Raw genomic sequence first — 17,150 nt, 5'->3', positions numbered from 1 at the left:
ATAAAACTGTAAACAAAACACAATCTGTCTTCTAGGTTCGAGAAACAGCAATGTGAAGAAAGCAAATGTATATAACAATAGTAGATTGAGTTGTAAAGAAGGCTAAGAAAACAGAGAAAAATCTCTTGTACGGTTGTCAGAATCTATGCATAATTGCTTGCTTTGAGTTTTTCTTTTGAAATCCTTGCTTGTCTGTCACCTTCCTTGCTGATACTAATTTTGTTTAGGGTTTGTATTTTGGGTTTCAGATTATTTAGTGATATAATAGTAAGTAAATAGCATTTATTAAACTTAAATTTGATGTATTGAAATGTGTTATAATGCTAAATAATATGTAAGTTATTGGAACATCATATGAACATCAGATCTCTGAAACTTTAATTTTTGAGAGGAAGGGGAGGAATTGCCACTTTTAAATGACCAGATGGAGCTGGGCACAGTGGCTCATGCCTGTAATCTCAGCCCTTTGGGAGGCTGAGGTGGGTGGATCACCTGAGGTTAAGAGTGCAAGACAAGCCTGGCCAACATGGCAAAACCCCGTCTCTACTAAAAATACGAAAATTAGCCAGATGTGTTGGTGAGTGCCTGTGACCCCACCTGCTTGGAAGGTTGAGGCAGGAGAATCACTTGAACCTGGGAGGCAGAAGTTGCAGTGAGCTGAGATCTCGCCACTGCACTCCAGCCCAGTGACAAGAGCAAAATTCTGTCTCAAACAAATGACCAGATAGCTCAAGAACTCATTTACTGTTGCAAAGCCAGCACCAAGCCTCCAGCATTGGGGACTACAATTCAACGAGATTTGGGTGGGGACAAATATCCAAACTATGTCGGGGTTTATATTTTAAAGACCTATGAAATCCTTTAGAAATAAACTGTTTTTTTCTTTTGAGACAGGAGCTGGCTCTGTTACCCAGCCTGGAGTGCTGTGGTGTGAGCACAGCTCATGTCCAGCAAGTGATGCTTTTACCTTGGACTCTCAATATGCTGATACTATAGGCATGAGCCACTATGCCTGACACAAAATGAACAGTTTTCACTTGGGTGAAACTAAGTGTTTATATATGGCACTTTGCTTGGACCAGGGGGCACATATACATCATGTTGAGTCAAATAATCAATTTTTTTCTATCAGTACCATTTAATCTTATGTGTGTTTGCTAATGTTAAATGGCCGTCACTTCTAACATCCTTGGTTTTTAATGTTCTCTATGTTCTACTCAGGGTAGCTTTATTTTCTGCTCTTTCTGAGCTATAGCAAAAAAATGTATCTTTGCCTGCCCTACCCTGTCAGCTGACCTAAAGGAAGCTACTTTCCCTATGCCCTTGTTGTGTGAATAGTAGAGCATGCCAGCTTTTCTTTCTTTTTTTTTTTTAAGGTGGAGTCTCGCTTTGTTGCCCAGGCTGGAGTGCAGTGGCGCCACCTCAGCTCACTGCAACCTCTGCCTCCTGGGTTTAAACGATTCTCCTGCCTTAGCCTGCTGAGTAGCTAGGATTACAAGTGCGTACCACCATGCCCAGCTAATTTGTGTATTTTTAGTAGAAACGGGGTTTCACCTTGTTGGCCAGGCTGATCTTGAACTCCTGACCTCAGGTGATCTGCCCATCTCAGCCTCCCCAAGTGCTGGGATAATAGGCGTGAGCCACCGTGCCCAGCACATGCCAGCTTTTCAATCCTACCACTGGCCTCAGCTAATTAGATCAGAGGAAACCCTGAATGGGAGTGGCCTATCCACATACTAAACAAGTATTTCCTGGTTTGGTATGATGAGCTTCACTCAGACAGAGATAATAGGTTTTGAGATGTAGGATTTTACATCTCAATTTAGGATTTTCAATTTATGGACATAGGGAAGCTGCCAGGTGGTGATGAGCACCCAAACAGAGATTGCATAGAATTTGAATTAGGGTAGTAATTATTGGCCATCCGTATACTGCAGAAGTTTTCTGGGAGAAAAGAAAAAGAATTGGTAAGCAGAAGTAAAGACAGTGTGGAAAGTGCACATCCACACACATCCACAGACATGTGTATGAGAGACTGTTAATCAAGAAACAAAGGAAGAGTGGAGAAAAACAGTAGTCTACATGCCTGCAAGAGTAGCAACAGTTCCTGGTAGGTCCCTAGGCCCTGTGAGGCCCAGGCTTGCCTCCTCACTATTCTGCAGGTCTACATTTGCTTACGTTGGTCTCCTTACTTCTGATCTTTCTCACCATTTAAAGCCTTACTGAATATTACCACCAGGTTAGTGTTCCTTAAAATTTTAAGGATCGTGTTATTTACCTAGGCAAAATTCATTAATAATTCCCTCATTGCCGTATAGGAAAGTTTGAGTTATTTAGCAATGTGTATATTGCTTTTCAACTCTATCCTCTAGGATGTTTTCTCTAAAAGAACGAAGTTAATTTAATTTGGTATTTTAGTATTGCAGGTAATGTTGAGGGTCACTAGCTCTATTCTCCTGGCCATTTGTCACTAGGAATTTTTACTAAAAGTATCAACTAGACTGGTAGCCCCAGAATCATTTGTTGCAGAAGGAAGCAAAAATGGCTCTGAGGTTGAAACATGAGCTGCTGGAGGCATGCAGTCTCCACGTGGTGAATATGAGTGGCAGTGCATTCTGAGGCTGTTGTACCTGGTTGAAGATTTTTATAAGGCCAGTGTTCTCTATCCAGCTTCTTGCCAACTTTCAGGCAGCCTGAAGAGAGCTCTGCCTGATGAACCTGACAAAATGCCAAACTGTCCAGTAGCCTTTCCTTTAGGTTTTAAATTCTAAATGTTTTTATTGATTAGAAATAAATAGCCTCTTAGAGATCATTTAATTTTTGCTTTGAAAATCTTGACCACCACATTGAAAACAGAGTTTACTTATAATGTGTTTGGTTAAATGGGCATTCGTTTGGAAATTTTTTTTTTAGAACTCTTAAGTTTCATGTGTCAGCCTTCCACTTTATCTGCTATTTTTGAAAAAATGAAAAGAATGGTAACATATAACCCTCTACAAGATATGAAATATCGTAATCCCTTCCTTAGAATGGCTCTCCGTTATCTACAGCCTTTTTCCTTTAAAGGTTATAAAAATCTTAACTCTAGAATTCAATGTCTTTCACATTTTTTTTCCCACCTATGCTCTATTCCTTCTCAAAAGGAATCCTATCTTTCAGCAGAATGAGTCTGTTTATCCCCCTAGCATGCCAGACATACTTCTTTTCTTTTCTCTTTTTTTTTTGAGATGGAGTTTCGCTCTTGTTACCCAGGCTGGAGTGCAATGGCGCGATCTTGGCTGACTGCAACCTCCGCCTGCTGGATTCAGGCAATTCTCCTGCCTCAGCCTCCTGAGTAGCTGGGACTACAAGCGCGTGCCACCATGCCCAGCTAATTTTTGTATTTTTTTTTAGTAGAGACGGGGTTTCACCTTGTTGACCAGCATGGTCTCGATCTCTTGACCTCGTAATCCACCCACCTCAGCCTCCCAAAGTGCTGGGATTACATACGTGAGCCTCCGTGCCCGGCCTGCCGTATTTCTACCTCAGTATTTTTGCATACTATGTTTGCCCAGCCTGAACTGTCTTCTCTCCCATCTCTAGCTTGCAAGGCCTTGCTTAATATTTACTTCCCCATATCAGAATGATAAAGTATACATTGGCAACAGTAAATATTTTTTAAATACATAACTCATTCTTTCACAGCCAAAGAATTCTGCACTATAATTTTTGTAGGAGAGAAGAAAATTTTCCCTCTACCCTCTACCCTCTAGTTTTAGTATCTGGGGCCCTGCCAATTAAACTAACAGAAGACAGATGAAACAGTTTATTACATGTACATATGGAGGACTTCATAGAAAAAAAAGTGAAGATCTAAAGTGGTTAGGCCTGAGATCTTATGTACCATTTTTAACAAAAAGGGGCAAATTGTGGAGATGTACAAGACAAAAAGGGGTTTGAGCTTTCCAGGTTTGGTAAATTGTGGGAAAGTAAATAGAGGGGTTGTTTTAGGAAGGTTTGTTATGCAGATTTCTCTCTTGCTATCTATGAAATAATAATAAGACTCTAGAGTCATCTCAGGTGATTAAGAGTTATTTTGTGTTTCCTGTATAAAAGGTGGGGACACTTCCACAAAGGAGATTTATGTTCTGCTTTGAGGCAAAGCATTTCTCCTGTTTGACCGTTGCCTTTAATTCAAAAAAATCATTCTGCAAAGGTGGCATATTTTGGGGTGGTATGCTCTGATATCCTTCCATTTGTAGTAGACTAGATAACTATAAGCAAAATAAAATTGGGTGCATGTCACAAAATGTGGTTTCTGTAATCTTTTGAAATAACAAAGATCTGGCGACACTGGGCCCACTTTTCTACAAATAATAGGCTGGAGCTGAGAAGTTATTATTCCTTTAGATAATACTGTACTTACCACTGCTTACTCTCCCACCACTCCTTACTCTCCCCATACTGCCCCAGCCAGCTTTGATTCTACTTAGCCTATCTGCTCCACAGGCAACTGAATTTAAGATAGAGATACCCAAAAGGGCAGTATTCCAAGAAGAACAGAGATTGTCAAGGTGCTTAATAATGACTTAATAGCTAAGAGAAGTGACCTCATACTTATTTCCTGTCTCTTAATTGAAAGTAATTAGCATACTAAGAAATGAAAGACCTTTCAGAAAGTAATTTTCTGATCTGGCTTTGGGAGGTTGAGGGTAAATCACTAAAAAGCACTCTGTAAGCCCTGATATCACTTTTTGGGATCCATTTCCTCCAAAGCTCCTGGGGACAGTAGAATGGAAGCAAAGGTTTTAAAACAGCTAATATACAGGAGCAAGAACTCATTTTGGTCTTAAATGTAACTACGCTTGTCTCTTTTCATTTGAGTCTTCTTATAAACTTTTTTTTTTACCCTTAACCATTTATTGGTATTTATTTATTTTTAATAAACATTTTGATTAGACAGTTACAATTAGCATTTGTCCAATGCTTTAAATGTTTTTCAGGTGCTTTTATTATATTGGCTTCTTAAAACTTCCTAAAAACCCTATGAAGTGGGATAGAATACATGAAGAAAGTCAGGCTTCAAGAGTTTTAAGTGAATTACCTAAATTCCCATGAGTATTAGGTGATAGAATTGGAAGTAAATGCAGTCACTTCAGTCTTCTGATTTCTAGTCTTGTGCTTTGTAATTTTATACTGTCTGGACCTTCATGATCTCCCTGTAAATGATGTCATCCTATTTTTGTATGTTATCAAAGGACAGAGGTGACCACACTAGCCCTAACAACTAAACAAGAATGTGAGAATTGAATATTGGAACTGGGCCAGCCTCTGTCTGTAATTTATTCAGTTGTCTTTATCCTCTTGAATAAACTACCTGGGAGATGGCTAACAGTTTTCTCATGACATGGAAAGAATTAATCTACATGCTCTTGATCTTTATTTATTTATTTATTTATTTATGGTAGAGAAGAGGTCTCACTATGTTGCCTACGCTGGTCTTAAACTCCTGACCTCAAGTGATCCTCCTGCCTCCCAAAGTGTTGGGATTATAGGTGTGAGCCACCATATCTAACCTTACATAATCTATTTAAGTTGCCTTTTTTTTTGGTGAGTGGTGGGAGACAGGGTCTCTGTTGCCCAGACTAAGTGCAGTGGCACGATCACAGCTTACTACAGTCTTAACCTCCTGGGCTGTCTTCCACCCCAGCCTCTTGAGTAGCTGGGACTTACAGGGGCATACCATCTACCTGGCTAATTTTTTATTTTTTTTTAGTTGTGGGGTCTCACTGTATTGCCCAGGCTGGTCGTCTACTCCTAGGCTCAAGCAGTCTTCCTGCCTTAGCCTCTCAAAGTGTTGGGATTACAGGCATGAGCCAGCACACCTGGGTGAAGGGCAGACACCATTATTTAAAGCCGAATTCTCATTGCCTACAACTATACCTAGCAGGTACCAGACACTGAATTAGTTTTTTAATGCCTAATTCACTGACTTACAGTTTTGTCATTCTTATATTGACAAGTGACTGCCTCAAGTCAAACATTAGTTGTTTTTCTGACACCGACTTTCTCCTTGAGGTCTGACAGAAGTAAAGAGCAATCAGCCCTGTGAGGCAGTGTGAACACTGACTGTGAGCTACATGAAGTTGAGACAATTATGTTTATGTGATAAAGGCCTCTGTATTAGATGGCAAATAGGTTTATCTTTGTATTCCTTTCTCTCACTCTTATTTGTACTTTAATGTTTTGTAGTAAGGGAGGAAAAATAATTTTCTCCTCCATCATTTATGAGTTCTTATCTGGGACACCCTTCAAAAAATACAAATTAACCAGAGAAAAACAAATGGAAGTTTAATAACATACATCTCTTGTATATATGAGAAATAACCCAGAGAGATGAGTAAATGGCTCTAGGGTAGATCTCAAAGGGGTAAACTTCAGGCTTAAATACTGTCATTCTCTGAAACAAAAAAAGAGTGGGGAAAGGCCCAGCTAAGATGGCCAGGAAAAGTACCATAAAACAAAGGTAAGGTTTGTTAATGCAGATTTAAGGCTGTGTATTCTACACTGATTCTCTAGTGATTTAGTCATCTTTCTTTTCCTGGTACAGAGAGGGAGATACATTTACGAATAGAGATTTCCTTTATAGATGTGCATTTTTCTTACAAGTTTCTTAAAATAATGCTTATGCTAACCAGGCACATTTTGGGGTGGCATGCCCTGAGCCTTGTAAAGGTGGAAAAAGTGTACCTTTCCTCACCCATCATAAGGGTCACAGCTGACACTTATAACAAGGACAGGTTAACAAGAGAAAAGCATAATAAATTTATGTCATCAAAGTTTTATGTGACACGGGAGCCTTCAGAATGAAGATCCCAAGACATAGGGAAAACTGTTTTTATGCTTAAGTTTGATAAAGAATGGACAGTTGTGTAGAAATGTAACTGCACATAGGGTATGTTCTAATGGTAATAAACAGAGGGAAAAAACCAAGGCCTTTCTGTTCAGATTCTTATTGGCCTCTCTGTGTAGCACTCCTTCCTCCCAGATATGGGGCAGGACCCTCTGGAAGAAGGGAGAGAGTGACCTTTCTAGGTTTTATGGCTTGCTTTGAGGGTGAGGGGTTCTAGTTTCTGTGACCCACCCTGGGGAAGAATAATTCTGGTTTCTATGACTTGAAACGGGAAAAAGGGAAGGGAGACAGGAGGGCAGGAGAAAGTCGGAGACTTGGCTTCTGAGGCTGCTTCTAGGGCCATCCAGTCTCTTTTAGTTCAAAGAGAGTGTTAGTACCTCTTTCTGCCTTGTTACATGTACCCAGTCCCCTCGGCATGCCAAAGTGCCATGCTTTGGGGTATTGTTTTTTGAGCCCCAACAGTCCCATTACTAATCATCAATACTTTCAGGTCCCATTAATTCAGAGTTTTCTAAGAGGTGCCATTTTTCTTTTCTTTTTTTTCTTTTTGAGATGCAGTTTTGCTCTTGTTGCCCAAGCTGTAGTTCAACGGCACAATCTCGGGTCACTGCAACCTCCGCCTCCCAGGTTCAAGCGATTCTCCTGCCTCAGCCTCCCGAGTAGTTGGGCTTACAGGTGTGTACCACCACTCCTTGCTAATTTTTTTTGTATTTTTAGTAGAAAAGAGGTTTCACCATGTTAGCCAGGCTGGTCTCAAACTGCTGACCTCGGGTGATCTGCCTGCCTCAGCCTCCCAAAGTGCTGAGATTACAGGCATGAGCCACTGTGCCCAGCGGTGCCATTTTTTTTCTTTTTTTCTTTTCTTTTCTTTTTTCTTTTCACTCAGACCCAGACTCTAAACACTCACTAGGTAAGCTGCTGTTGACAAAAAAATACTGCCATCATTGTGGGAGGTGCCATTTTTTCAGGTCTGGCTGTACCATGAAATGAGAGAGGTTGGGAAGCACTGTCTTATTAAATTGTAGTCATAGTCTGTGATTCAGGACGTCAGTAACAAATCTACATGATAAGTTCTTTGGTAATGTAGATGAGGAAAATACACAGATGTGTTTGAACCAGTACATCAACAAGTCTGCTATTTTCAAGAAAAGCAAGCGCAGAAATCCAGATTTTAAAAGGTTAAGAAGGGCTTACTGCTTAGTCCTGAGACTGCCAGTTTCTTCATGGTCCAACCTGGCCTTTTCTGATTCCAAATATTTGAGTGCAGTGGGTGGTCTTGTTGAATAAAAACCTGTCTTCAGAAGGGAAGAGAGGGCAGTGTGCCTGATCCTTACAGGGAGAAAAAGACTCTTGGAAGAGCACAAAGCTCTCAGGATGTTAAGTAACACTGTAAAAACATGCAGGAAAGGATTTGCTTTTTGGGGCTTGTCATAGCCTGAAGCAGTTGGTGCTGTTCCCTAACGTGAGAACTTTTTTGTTTCTCCAGAACAATGTTAGGCCCCAGGAGTCTTTCACATGATTGTTATGTCACTATTAAGAGCCAAGTGCCTGTTTTGAAGAAAACAGAGCTGATAGTTAAAATGTTTAGCAGAACTCCTTATAAAGTATCAGGGGACTGGGTATGTGTAACAAGGCAGAAAGAGGGACTAACAAACATTTATTGAGAGTCTGTTTCATACCCGACACAATGCTGGGTGCTTATACATCTGTTATCTTATTTAGTCTTTATAAAAGTCCTACAAGATAGGTATTATTTTTCCATTTTTTAGATTTGGAAGCCAAGACTCAAAAAATTAAATTTGTTTCCCAAGGTCACACAGCTGATAATAGTGGGGGCATATCTAAACCCATATAGTCAGGATGTCAAATCCATTTCCCCCTTAATACTGCTTTGGGTTCCATGGGTAATGCTGGAGACTGCTCACTTCCTGACTTTTTTTTTTATGTAAAGAGAAAGGGAAATAGTATAAAATAACAGCATTTACATGCGGAGACTCATTTTCTAACCCCAGCCTTCAAAATGCCTAAATATACTGAACTTTCAAGCATTATATTAAGATCTCATGAATGATGCAGTGGAGTGAACTGAGAAGAGATTTTTGTCCTTGAATTAAAGATGTCTACAAAAACATATATGGGCTGGGTGGCCCACACCTGTAATTCCCCCACTTTAGGAGGCAGAGGTCAGAGGGTTGCATGAGGCCAGGAGTTCAAGACTTGCCTGGGCAACACAGCACAACTCCATCACTAAAAAAAAATAAGAAAAAATTAACTGGATGTGGTGGTAAGTGCCTGTAGTACTAGCTACTCAGGAGGCTGAGGCAGGAGGAATGCTTGAGTCCAGAAGATCGAGGTTATGGTGAGCTGTGATTGTGCCCCTGTACTCCAGCCTGGGCAACAGAGCAAGACACTGTTTAAAAAAAAAAAAGTATATATAACTTTCTGGAATTTTCCGATAGAGCCATTATGGTTTTGTTTTTGTTTTTGTTTTGAGACAGAGTCTTGCTCTGTCGCCCAGACTGGAGTACAGTGGCACAATCTTGGCTTGCTGCAACTTCTGCCTCCTGGCTTCAAGCGATTCTTCTGCCTCAGCCTCCTGAGTAGCTGGTATAACAGGCACCTACCACCACGCCTGGCTAATTTTTGTATTTTTAGTAGAGACGGGGTTTCACCATGTTGGCCAGGGTGGTCTCAAACTCCTGACCTCAAGTGATCCACCTGCCTTCACCTCCGAAAGTGCTGGGATTACAGGCGTGAGCCACCGTGCCCTCCTGGCCTAAGCCATTACATTCTAAGGAGTAGGTGCTAACATACCTTCAGGGTATAGTATGGTCATTTTTGTCATCTCATTGATTTAACCTCCAGTTGTTTAATAAACATTTCTCAGAGGCAGACTCAGACTTAGGGCCTTTGCTCTATAAATGGCAAAATTATTGGAAGTTTCATTTTATATTTATGTTACTGTATTTTTCCTCTTTGTTGATGAAGAGAAATATAAAGGCTTTGCTTTAGAATTTTCTTTTCTCTTTTCAGATGGCAAATGTAAACCCTCATCGCAGCCCATTTATGAGTGTATAATTTTCCATTATCTTTGCTGGAGGCCCATCCCCTCAGTCTGAAATGAGGGATTCAGGAATTTTCTTTTATTTTACATTGTATCCCTAAGTAGCATTTTACTTTCATTTGATGTTCTAATTGACAGAAGAAAAAACAGAAAAATAATAGAATATTTGAATAATAACACAGAAACCCCAAATTATATTTGATCTCAAATCTCGAGGTGGGTTTGTACTTCTGTACTTTGAAGAATTGATGCAGCTGCTGTAATTCTTGTTTTGTTCTAATCTCTTACACAGAGGATTGACTGACTATAAGTAGAATAATTGTATTGGTATTTTCTCAGAGGTAGGGAAGATGAGATTATTATACTAAAACAATAGATTGGAAATGTTCTGCATACCACCTCTCTTGCCCTTATCAAGAGGGTACGGAAATTACGGAAATGAAGTATGAATGGCATCTTAACTGTGGACTTCCTGATTTTTCGGTGTTATTTTTTAATATTAAAATTACCTCCCAAGGCCGGGCACGGTGGCTCACGCCTGTAATCCCAGCACTTTAGGAGGCTGAGGCAGGCAGATCACCTGAGGTCGGGAGTTCGAGAGCAGCCTGACCAACATGGTGAAAACCTGTCTCTAAAAAAAAAAAAAAAATTGGCCGGGCGCGGTGGCTCAAGCCTGTAATCCCAGCACTTTGGGAGGCCGAGGCGGGTGGATCACGAGGTCAACAGATCGAGACCATCCTGGTCAAAATGGTGAAACCCCGTCTCTACTAAAAATACAAAAAATTAGCTGGGCATGGTGGCGCTTGTCTGTAATCCCAGCTACTCAGGAGGCTGAGGCAGGAGAATTGCCTGAACCCAGGAGGCGGAGGTTGCGGTGAGCCGAGATCGCGCCGTTGCACTCCAGTCTGGGTAACAAGAGCGAAACTCCGTCTCAAAAAAAAAAAAAAAAATTACCTCTCAATTTGATTATAAGAAAATTGCTTGATTTGAGTACTCTCCTCTTCTTTCTTAGGATTGCCAGTCATGGGTAGACAGGAAAGACAGAATTTGCCCCTGAGCTCTGGACCCTGCTTTTAGTCGGTGCTCATTAGTGGTCTCCTAAGCTAGCTCCTATTCTCGGCTGCTCTATACTGGAGTCTTGTTTGTGTTTGGTGCCCTGTCATACTCTCCCACTCTGCTGCACTGGCCAGTGTCACACCCAGAGCTCGGAAGGAAGGAACATACTCGACTGTGGTGCCTCTGGTATTCTTCCACTAGCTGATGGGTGTGTACAGGGAGCAGCAGGATATCAGGAGGCAGCCATTAGGAGCACTCAGGACGCAGGATACTGCTGTAGATTTCAGGCTGGCAGCGAGGTTCCTTGGTCAGATTAGATTGCTAGAGGTGCAGTGTGTTCATGTCAGAGTGAAGGACTTATTTTTCCCTTTGGGAAAGTAAATAGAAATAGTGCTTAACTGGCCAATTAATTGATTTTATATATTTATTATATATATATATATAATATATTTTCTATTTACATTTATTAAATATATATATTATTGCACTTTAGGTTCTGGGGTACATGTGCAGAACATGCAGGATTGTTGCATAGGTACCTACATGGCAATATGGTTTGCTGCCTCCATTTCCCTGTTACCTATATCTGGCATTTCTCTCCTTGTTATCTCTCCCCAACCTACCTACCCCCCCGCTGTTCTTCCCTTATTCCCCTCCAACAGACCCCAGTGTATGATGCTCCCCTGCCTGTGTCCATTTGTTTTCATTGTTCAACACCTGCCTATGAGTGAGAACATTCGGTGTTTGATTTTCTGTTGTGTCAGTTTGCTGAGAATGATGGTTTCCAGATTCATCCATGTCCCTACAAAGGACACGAACTCTTTGTTTTTTATGGCTGCATAGTATTTCATGCTCTATATGTGCCACATTTTCCTTGTCCAGTCTATCATCGATGGGCACTTGGGTTGGTTCCAGGTCTTTGCTGTTGTAAACAGTGCCGCAGTGAACATACGTGTGCATGTGTCTTTATAATAAAACGATTTATAATCCTTTGGATATATACTCAGTAATGGGATACCTGGGTCAAATGGAATTTTTATTTCTAGGTCCTTGAGGAATCGCCACACTGTCTTCCACAATAGTTGAACTGATTTACACTTCCACCAACAGTGTAAAGTGTTTCTATTTCTCCATATTCTCTCCAGCATCTTTTGTCTCCAGATTTTTTGATGATTGCCATTCTAAGTGGTGTGAGATGGTACCTCAGTGTGGTTTTGATTTGCATTTCTCTAATGACCAATGATGAAGAGCATTTTTTCATATGTTTGTTGGCCTCATAAATGTCTTCTTTTGAGAAATGTCTTTTCATATCCTTTGCCCACCTTTGAATGGGTTTGTTTGTTTTTTTCTTGTAAATCTGTTTTAGTTCTTTGTAGATTCTGGTTATTAGCCATTTGTCAGATGGGTAGATTGCAAAAATTTTTTCTCATTCTGTTGGTTGCTGGTTCACTCTAATGATTGTTTATTTTGCTGTGCAGAAGCTCTGGAGTTTAATTAGATCCCATTGGTGCTCTATGAGTTCAGAGAAACTTCTCTGGAAACGAACTATAGAAATGATCCCTGAAAGTACAGTCTTCAATATACTTTTAATATTGCTGAGTATAAGATACTGTGGTAAAATCAGGGGTGTAAGACATAGTTTTTCCACCAAAAAAACTGTAAAATTGCTTTAAATGCATTATCATCAAATTCTCACCATCTTATTTGTTAAATTGGTTAAAACCACTAGTTTGCAGATTAGCCAACCACACAGCTAGAAAGAGGAGTCTTTATTTAGATTTCCGTTTAGGTCTGTATGACTTCAAAGCCCATGTTCACTAATCACTGCAGAGAGGAACTAGTAAATAGATAGGAACACACACAGCGTGCAATATTTCTCACATTTATAAGATCATTAAATTTTCCACTAATTCAGAGGAGGGAGAGTCCTGTTTGGCTGGAGTATCAGGAAAATCCTCATTAAGAAAATGGAACTTGGCCGGGTGTGGTAGCTCATGCGTATAATCCCAGCACTTTGAGAGGCCTAGGTGAATGGATTGCCTGAGGTCAGGAGTTCAAGGCCAGCCTGACCAACATGGAGAAACCACATCTCTACTAAAAATACGAAATTAGCTGGGCATGGTGGCATGCGCCTGTAATCCCAGCTACTCAGGAGGCAGAGGCAGGAGAATCACTTGAGCCCAGTAGGTGGAAGTTGTGGTGAGCTGAGATCACACCATTATACTCCAGACTGGGCAACAAGAGCGGAAGTCCGTCCCAAAATAAAAAAAGGAAGAAAAGAAAATGGAACTTAATCTAGGCCTTGAAAGATATGTAAGATTCAGAAGTAGTGAGGACTTTCAATGTGGGAATAATAGTATGAGTAAAAGGTAAAAGAGTTATGACATCCAAATGCAATGTGTGATTATGGATTTGATTCTAGAAAAAAATCTATTTAGGGTATTAGTGGGGCATTTGATAAAATTTGAATATAGACTGAATTAGATATTATTTATCAATTTTATATAACTGTGGCTATGTAGGGTAGGAAATATACACGCTAATTAGAGATAAAGGGGCATGACATCCTGTACTTAAGTGGTTGTGTGTGAGAGAGTGATTTACAAAGTAAAATGTAAACAATTGAACAACTGGTGAATCTGGGTAGAATATAGGAGAGTCATATTTTGGCAGGGGAGGGGTTCTTTTTTTTTTTTTGAGACAGGGTCTTGATATCACAGGCAGGAGTGCATGATCTTGGCTCACTGCAACTTCTGCCTCCTGGGCTCAGTTGATTCTCCCACCTCAGCCTCCCAAGTAGCTGAGACTACAGGCATGGGCCACGATGCTCAGCTAATCTTTGTATTTTTTTGTAGAGATGGGGTTTGCCATGTTGCCCAGGCTGGTTTTGAACTTCTGGGCTCAAGCAGTCCACCTGCCTTGGCCTTCCACAGTGCTGGGATTACAGGCATGAGCCACTGCACCTGGTCTTGTTGTATTTTTTATGTGCTTGAAATTATGTAACAACTGTATTTCAGATGTTTTACATTTTATAAATTCAGAAACCATCAAAACCCAACTAAGGCATCTAAGCCAGGACTATATTCTGTTCTTGCCTCCTCCATTGGTAAAGAAGTTGCCAAACCAAGTTGATGAGATAAACAGACTATAATTTTACAGAGAAAGTATGTAAGTTGTACTGTTAAGATGTTTTTCGTGGTCGGGCACAGTGGTCCACCCTGTAATCCCAGCACTTTGGTAGGCTAAGGCGGGTGGATCACCTGAGGTCAGGAGTTTGAGACCAGCCTGACCAACATAGTGAAATGCCATCTCCACTAAAAATATATAAATTAGCCGGGTATGGTGGCATGCACCTGTAGTTCCAGGTACTTGGGAGGCTAAGGCAGGAGAATCCCTTAAACCTGGGAGGGGGAGGTTGCAGTGAGCCAAGATAGTGCTACTGCACTCCAGCCTGGGCAACAGAGCGAGACTGTCTGGGGAGTAAAAAAAAAGGCCGGGCATGGTGGCTCGTGCCTGAAATCCCAACACTTTGGGAGGCCGAGGTGGGTGAATCACCTGAGGTCAAGAGTTTGCGACTAGCATGGCCAGCATGGTGAAACCCCTTTTCTACTAAAAATACAAAAAAATTTAGGCTGGTGTGGTGGCAGGCACCTATAAGCCCAGGTGCTGGGAAGGCTGAGGCAGGAGAATTGCTTGAACCCAGGAGGCATAGGTTGTAGTGAGCTGAGATCGTGCCACTTATCTCCAGCCTGAGCAAGAGTGAAACTCCACCTCAAAACAAAAAAATTTTTTTTTTTAATATCTCCATTGGTGATATATATACCTCACTTTTCCTCAGAGTAGTTAGCTGTTTTGGCTAATATTTTGTCCGTTTCTTTTGACTCCTCTGACATAGTCTTGGGCAGTGTGGTAAATATTTTCTTTCTCATGAAAAGAGAGACTACAGAGTAGGGTAGAATTAATTTACTTTTACTAATTATGTTTGTTTATTTTTATTTATAACAGTGTATCTGCTGCTTGCACCCACTTTACATTTTAAGTAGTTGTCAGTCAAGCCTTGATTATGTGTGAGTGAACCATGCTGTCTGGGGCATAAGCAAGGGCCCTCTTTGCTTTCATTCCACCTACTCCTATTTACCTTGGCTTGACCAGGGAATAGTTGTGGGCCAAATGTGAAGGATGTTAAAGGCTTAAACTCAGAATTTAACATTTTTATCTTTTTGCATTCCAAAAGTACCTGTAAATGTTGATGTGATTTTTTTTTCAAGATGAATAATTTGGTGTTATTGGATCAGACAACAAGGGAGAATTGGGAATTCTTCCTGATTATAGATGGAAAGAACCCTAGGTTTCAGCAGGTGTTTTGATTCTACAGATTCTTATTTGAGTGATGGGAGAAGCAATCTCATTCAAGGAGCTCCATACATTAGTCCATAGAATAACAAAGATGAACCTTGCCTCCAGTTCTGCTGCTGATGGTAATAAATAGCTATATACTGGATCCTTCCTGCCTCCCCACTGCTGCCCCACCACATACCTAGAGAAAGAGAGAAGGGGGCTGGGTGCAGTGGCTCATGCCTGTAATCCCAGCACTTTGGGAGGCCAAGGTGGGTGGATCACAAGGTCAGGAGTTTGAGACCAGCCTGGCCAACATGGTGAAACCATATCTCTACTAAAATTACAAAAATTAGCTGGATGTGGTGGCAGGTGCCTGTAATCACAGCTACTCAGGAGGCTGAGGCAAGAGAAATTACTTGAACCTGGAAGGTGGAGCTTGCAGTGAGCCAAGATTGAACCACTGCACTCCAGCCTGGGTGACAGAGTAAGCTTCCATCTCAAAATAAATAAATAAATAAATAAATAAGAAAGAAAGAAAGAAGGAATAAGAGACCTCTTTGCTCTTTGCCTCATAATAGGAACTGAGTCTCCTTATAACATGCTTCTCTGCCTGGGTCACATGCACCTATTAACTCAGCCAGGCTGCTGCCCCATCACACTGCTACATTCATACTAGAAATCTACCAAAATGAATGTAGTCATTGCCTGTCCATAAAGTGGCAATTTTATAGGCCACTTAAAATTGACTCTGAGTGTTAGAATGGCAATAGCCAAGTTCCCTTTGAGTCTTTCTTAAAGTTAACTGAATCTTAGAATAACATTCACATGTGAGTACTTAGTGACTATTAATGATGGCATTTATGTTCTATATGAATGTGAATCAAGATTGTGAAACAGTTAAATGCTCAAGTTCTGAAGCCAGATAGACCTGGATTTAAAATTGGCTCTGCTATTTACTACTTGTGTGGCTTTCAACAGATTTCTCCCTATCTTTCCTCACTTTCCTCATCTGTAAAATGGGATAAAATTATCCTCACCAACATGAAATGACACATGTATAGCAGTTTGCATAATGCTTGGAATTTTGTATGTGTTGAATAAATGTTAGCCATTGTTTGTTATGATTGCTTGTATCATTATCATTTTTTTTTTGTTATTTTGTGTGATTTCTGGCTCCCCCTGAATTGGCTAATGTCTTCAGATTTGTCAGACTTTTCCCATAATCTCTCCTACTTCTGTCTTTCATGCTGATTTTTCTTTAGTGGCATTTCATTTTTTAGGCATTTTGTTTTCCCAAGAGTCCATAAATGATCCCTGCACTCTGCCCCCACCGACCCCCAACTTTTCTGTTCTCTCCACTGCTTTCAAAGAATGAATGATGTCCAAGTAAGAAAGTCTGTTTCTTCCCTAGTTAGGACCTGACCACCTACTCTGTCTTTTGTAAAGGATGGAACTTTTAAACCAAGTTTATAGAATTGTGTGCAATTTTAAGTAAATGAGGTCTTTCTTTTCCTCCCTAACTTAGATTAGAAGTATATTAAAGCCCTTAAAATCCATTGCATTTTCTGATAAAATCTTTCTGCCATATGTGACTGAAAGAATGTGCTTTGGGTTAGATGGGCAAATTCTGTCATTTTTACAGTTATTCAAAGTGCCTTACCTTCTGGCTTGATCTCTTCCTGTGTAACAGTTCTGTTCTAAGAATCGAATGAGATCATGCTTGTGAAAGGGCTTTCTAAACTGGGAAGCACATTGTTAATGTGAGGGATGATTACTGCATTTGAACAAAGGCCCCAGCAA

At 40.6% G+C, this 17,150-nt stretch overlaps 1 protein-coding gene, 1 non-coding gene and 1 pseudogene across 10 annotated transcripts in view; 1 reads left to right on the top strand and 2 right to left on the bottom strand.

The window, feature by feature from the left end:
* COMMD1 (copper metabolism domain containing 1) overlaps positions 1–17,150 on the top strand; it is a 300,356-nt gene that overhangs the window by 197,968 nt on the left and 85,238 nt on the right. The window contains exon 3 of one of the 9 annotated variants that reach the window (XM_054244921.2): positions 7,451–7,567. The exons of 7 other annotated variants lie outside the window; for them this stretch is intronic. In XM_054244921.2, coding sequence (XP_054100896.2) covers positions 7,451–7,555 — 105 coding nt within the window. In that variant the 3' untranslated portion in view covers positions 7,556–7,567. Of the gene's footprint in view, positions 1–7,444; positions 7,568–17,150 lie in introns of all 9 variants that reach the window. One more of the 9 variants, XM_054244920.2, reaches the window with a different exon arrangement.
* LOC118147598 (small nucleolar RNA SNORD56) lies at positions 7,771–7,842 on the bottom strand. Its single transcript, XR_004734040.1, has one exon. It is a non-coding gene; the product is annotated as a small nucleolar RNA SNORD56 (small nucleolar RNA).
* On the bottom strand, positions 12,495–12,588 carry LOC118147662 (small nucleolar RNA U3; annotated as a pseudogene).

This window comes from Callithrix jacchus, chromosome 14, assembly GCF_049354715.1.
Source record: "Callithrix jacchus isolate 240 chromosome 14, calJac240_pri, whole genome shotgun sequence".
Taxonomy (NCBI): domain Eukaryota; kingdom Metazoa; phylum Chordata; class Mammalia; order Primates; family Cebidae; genus Callithrix; species Callithrix jacchus.
This window is presented reverse-complemented; position numbering and strand designations above follow the sequence as displayed.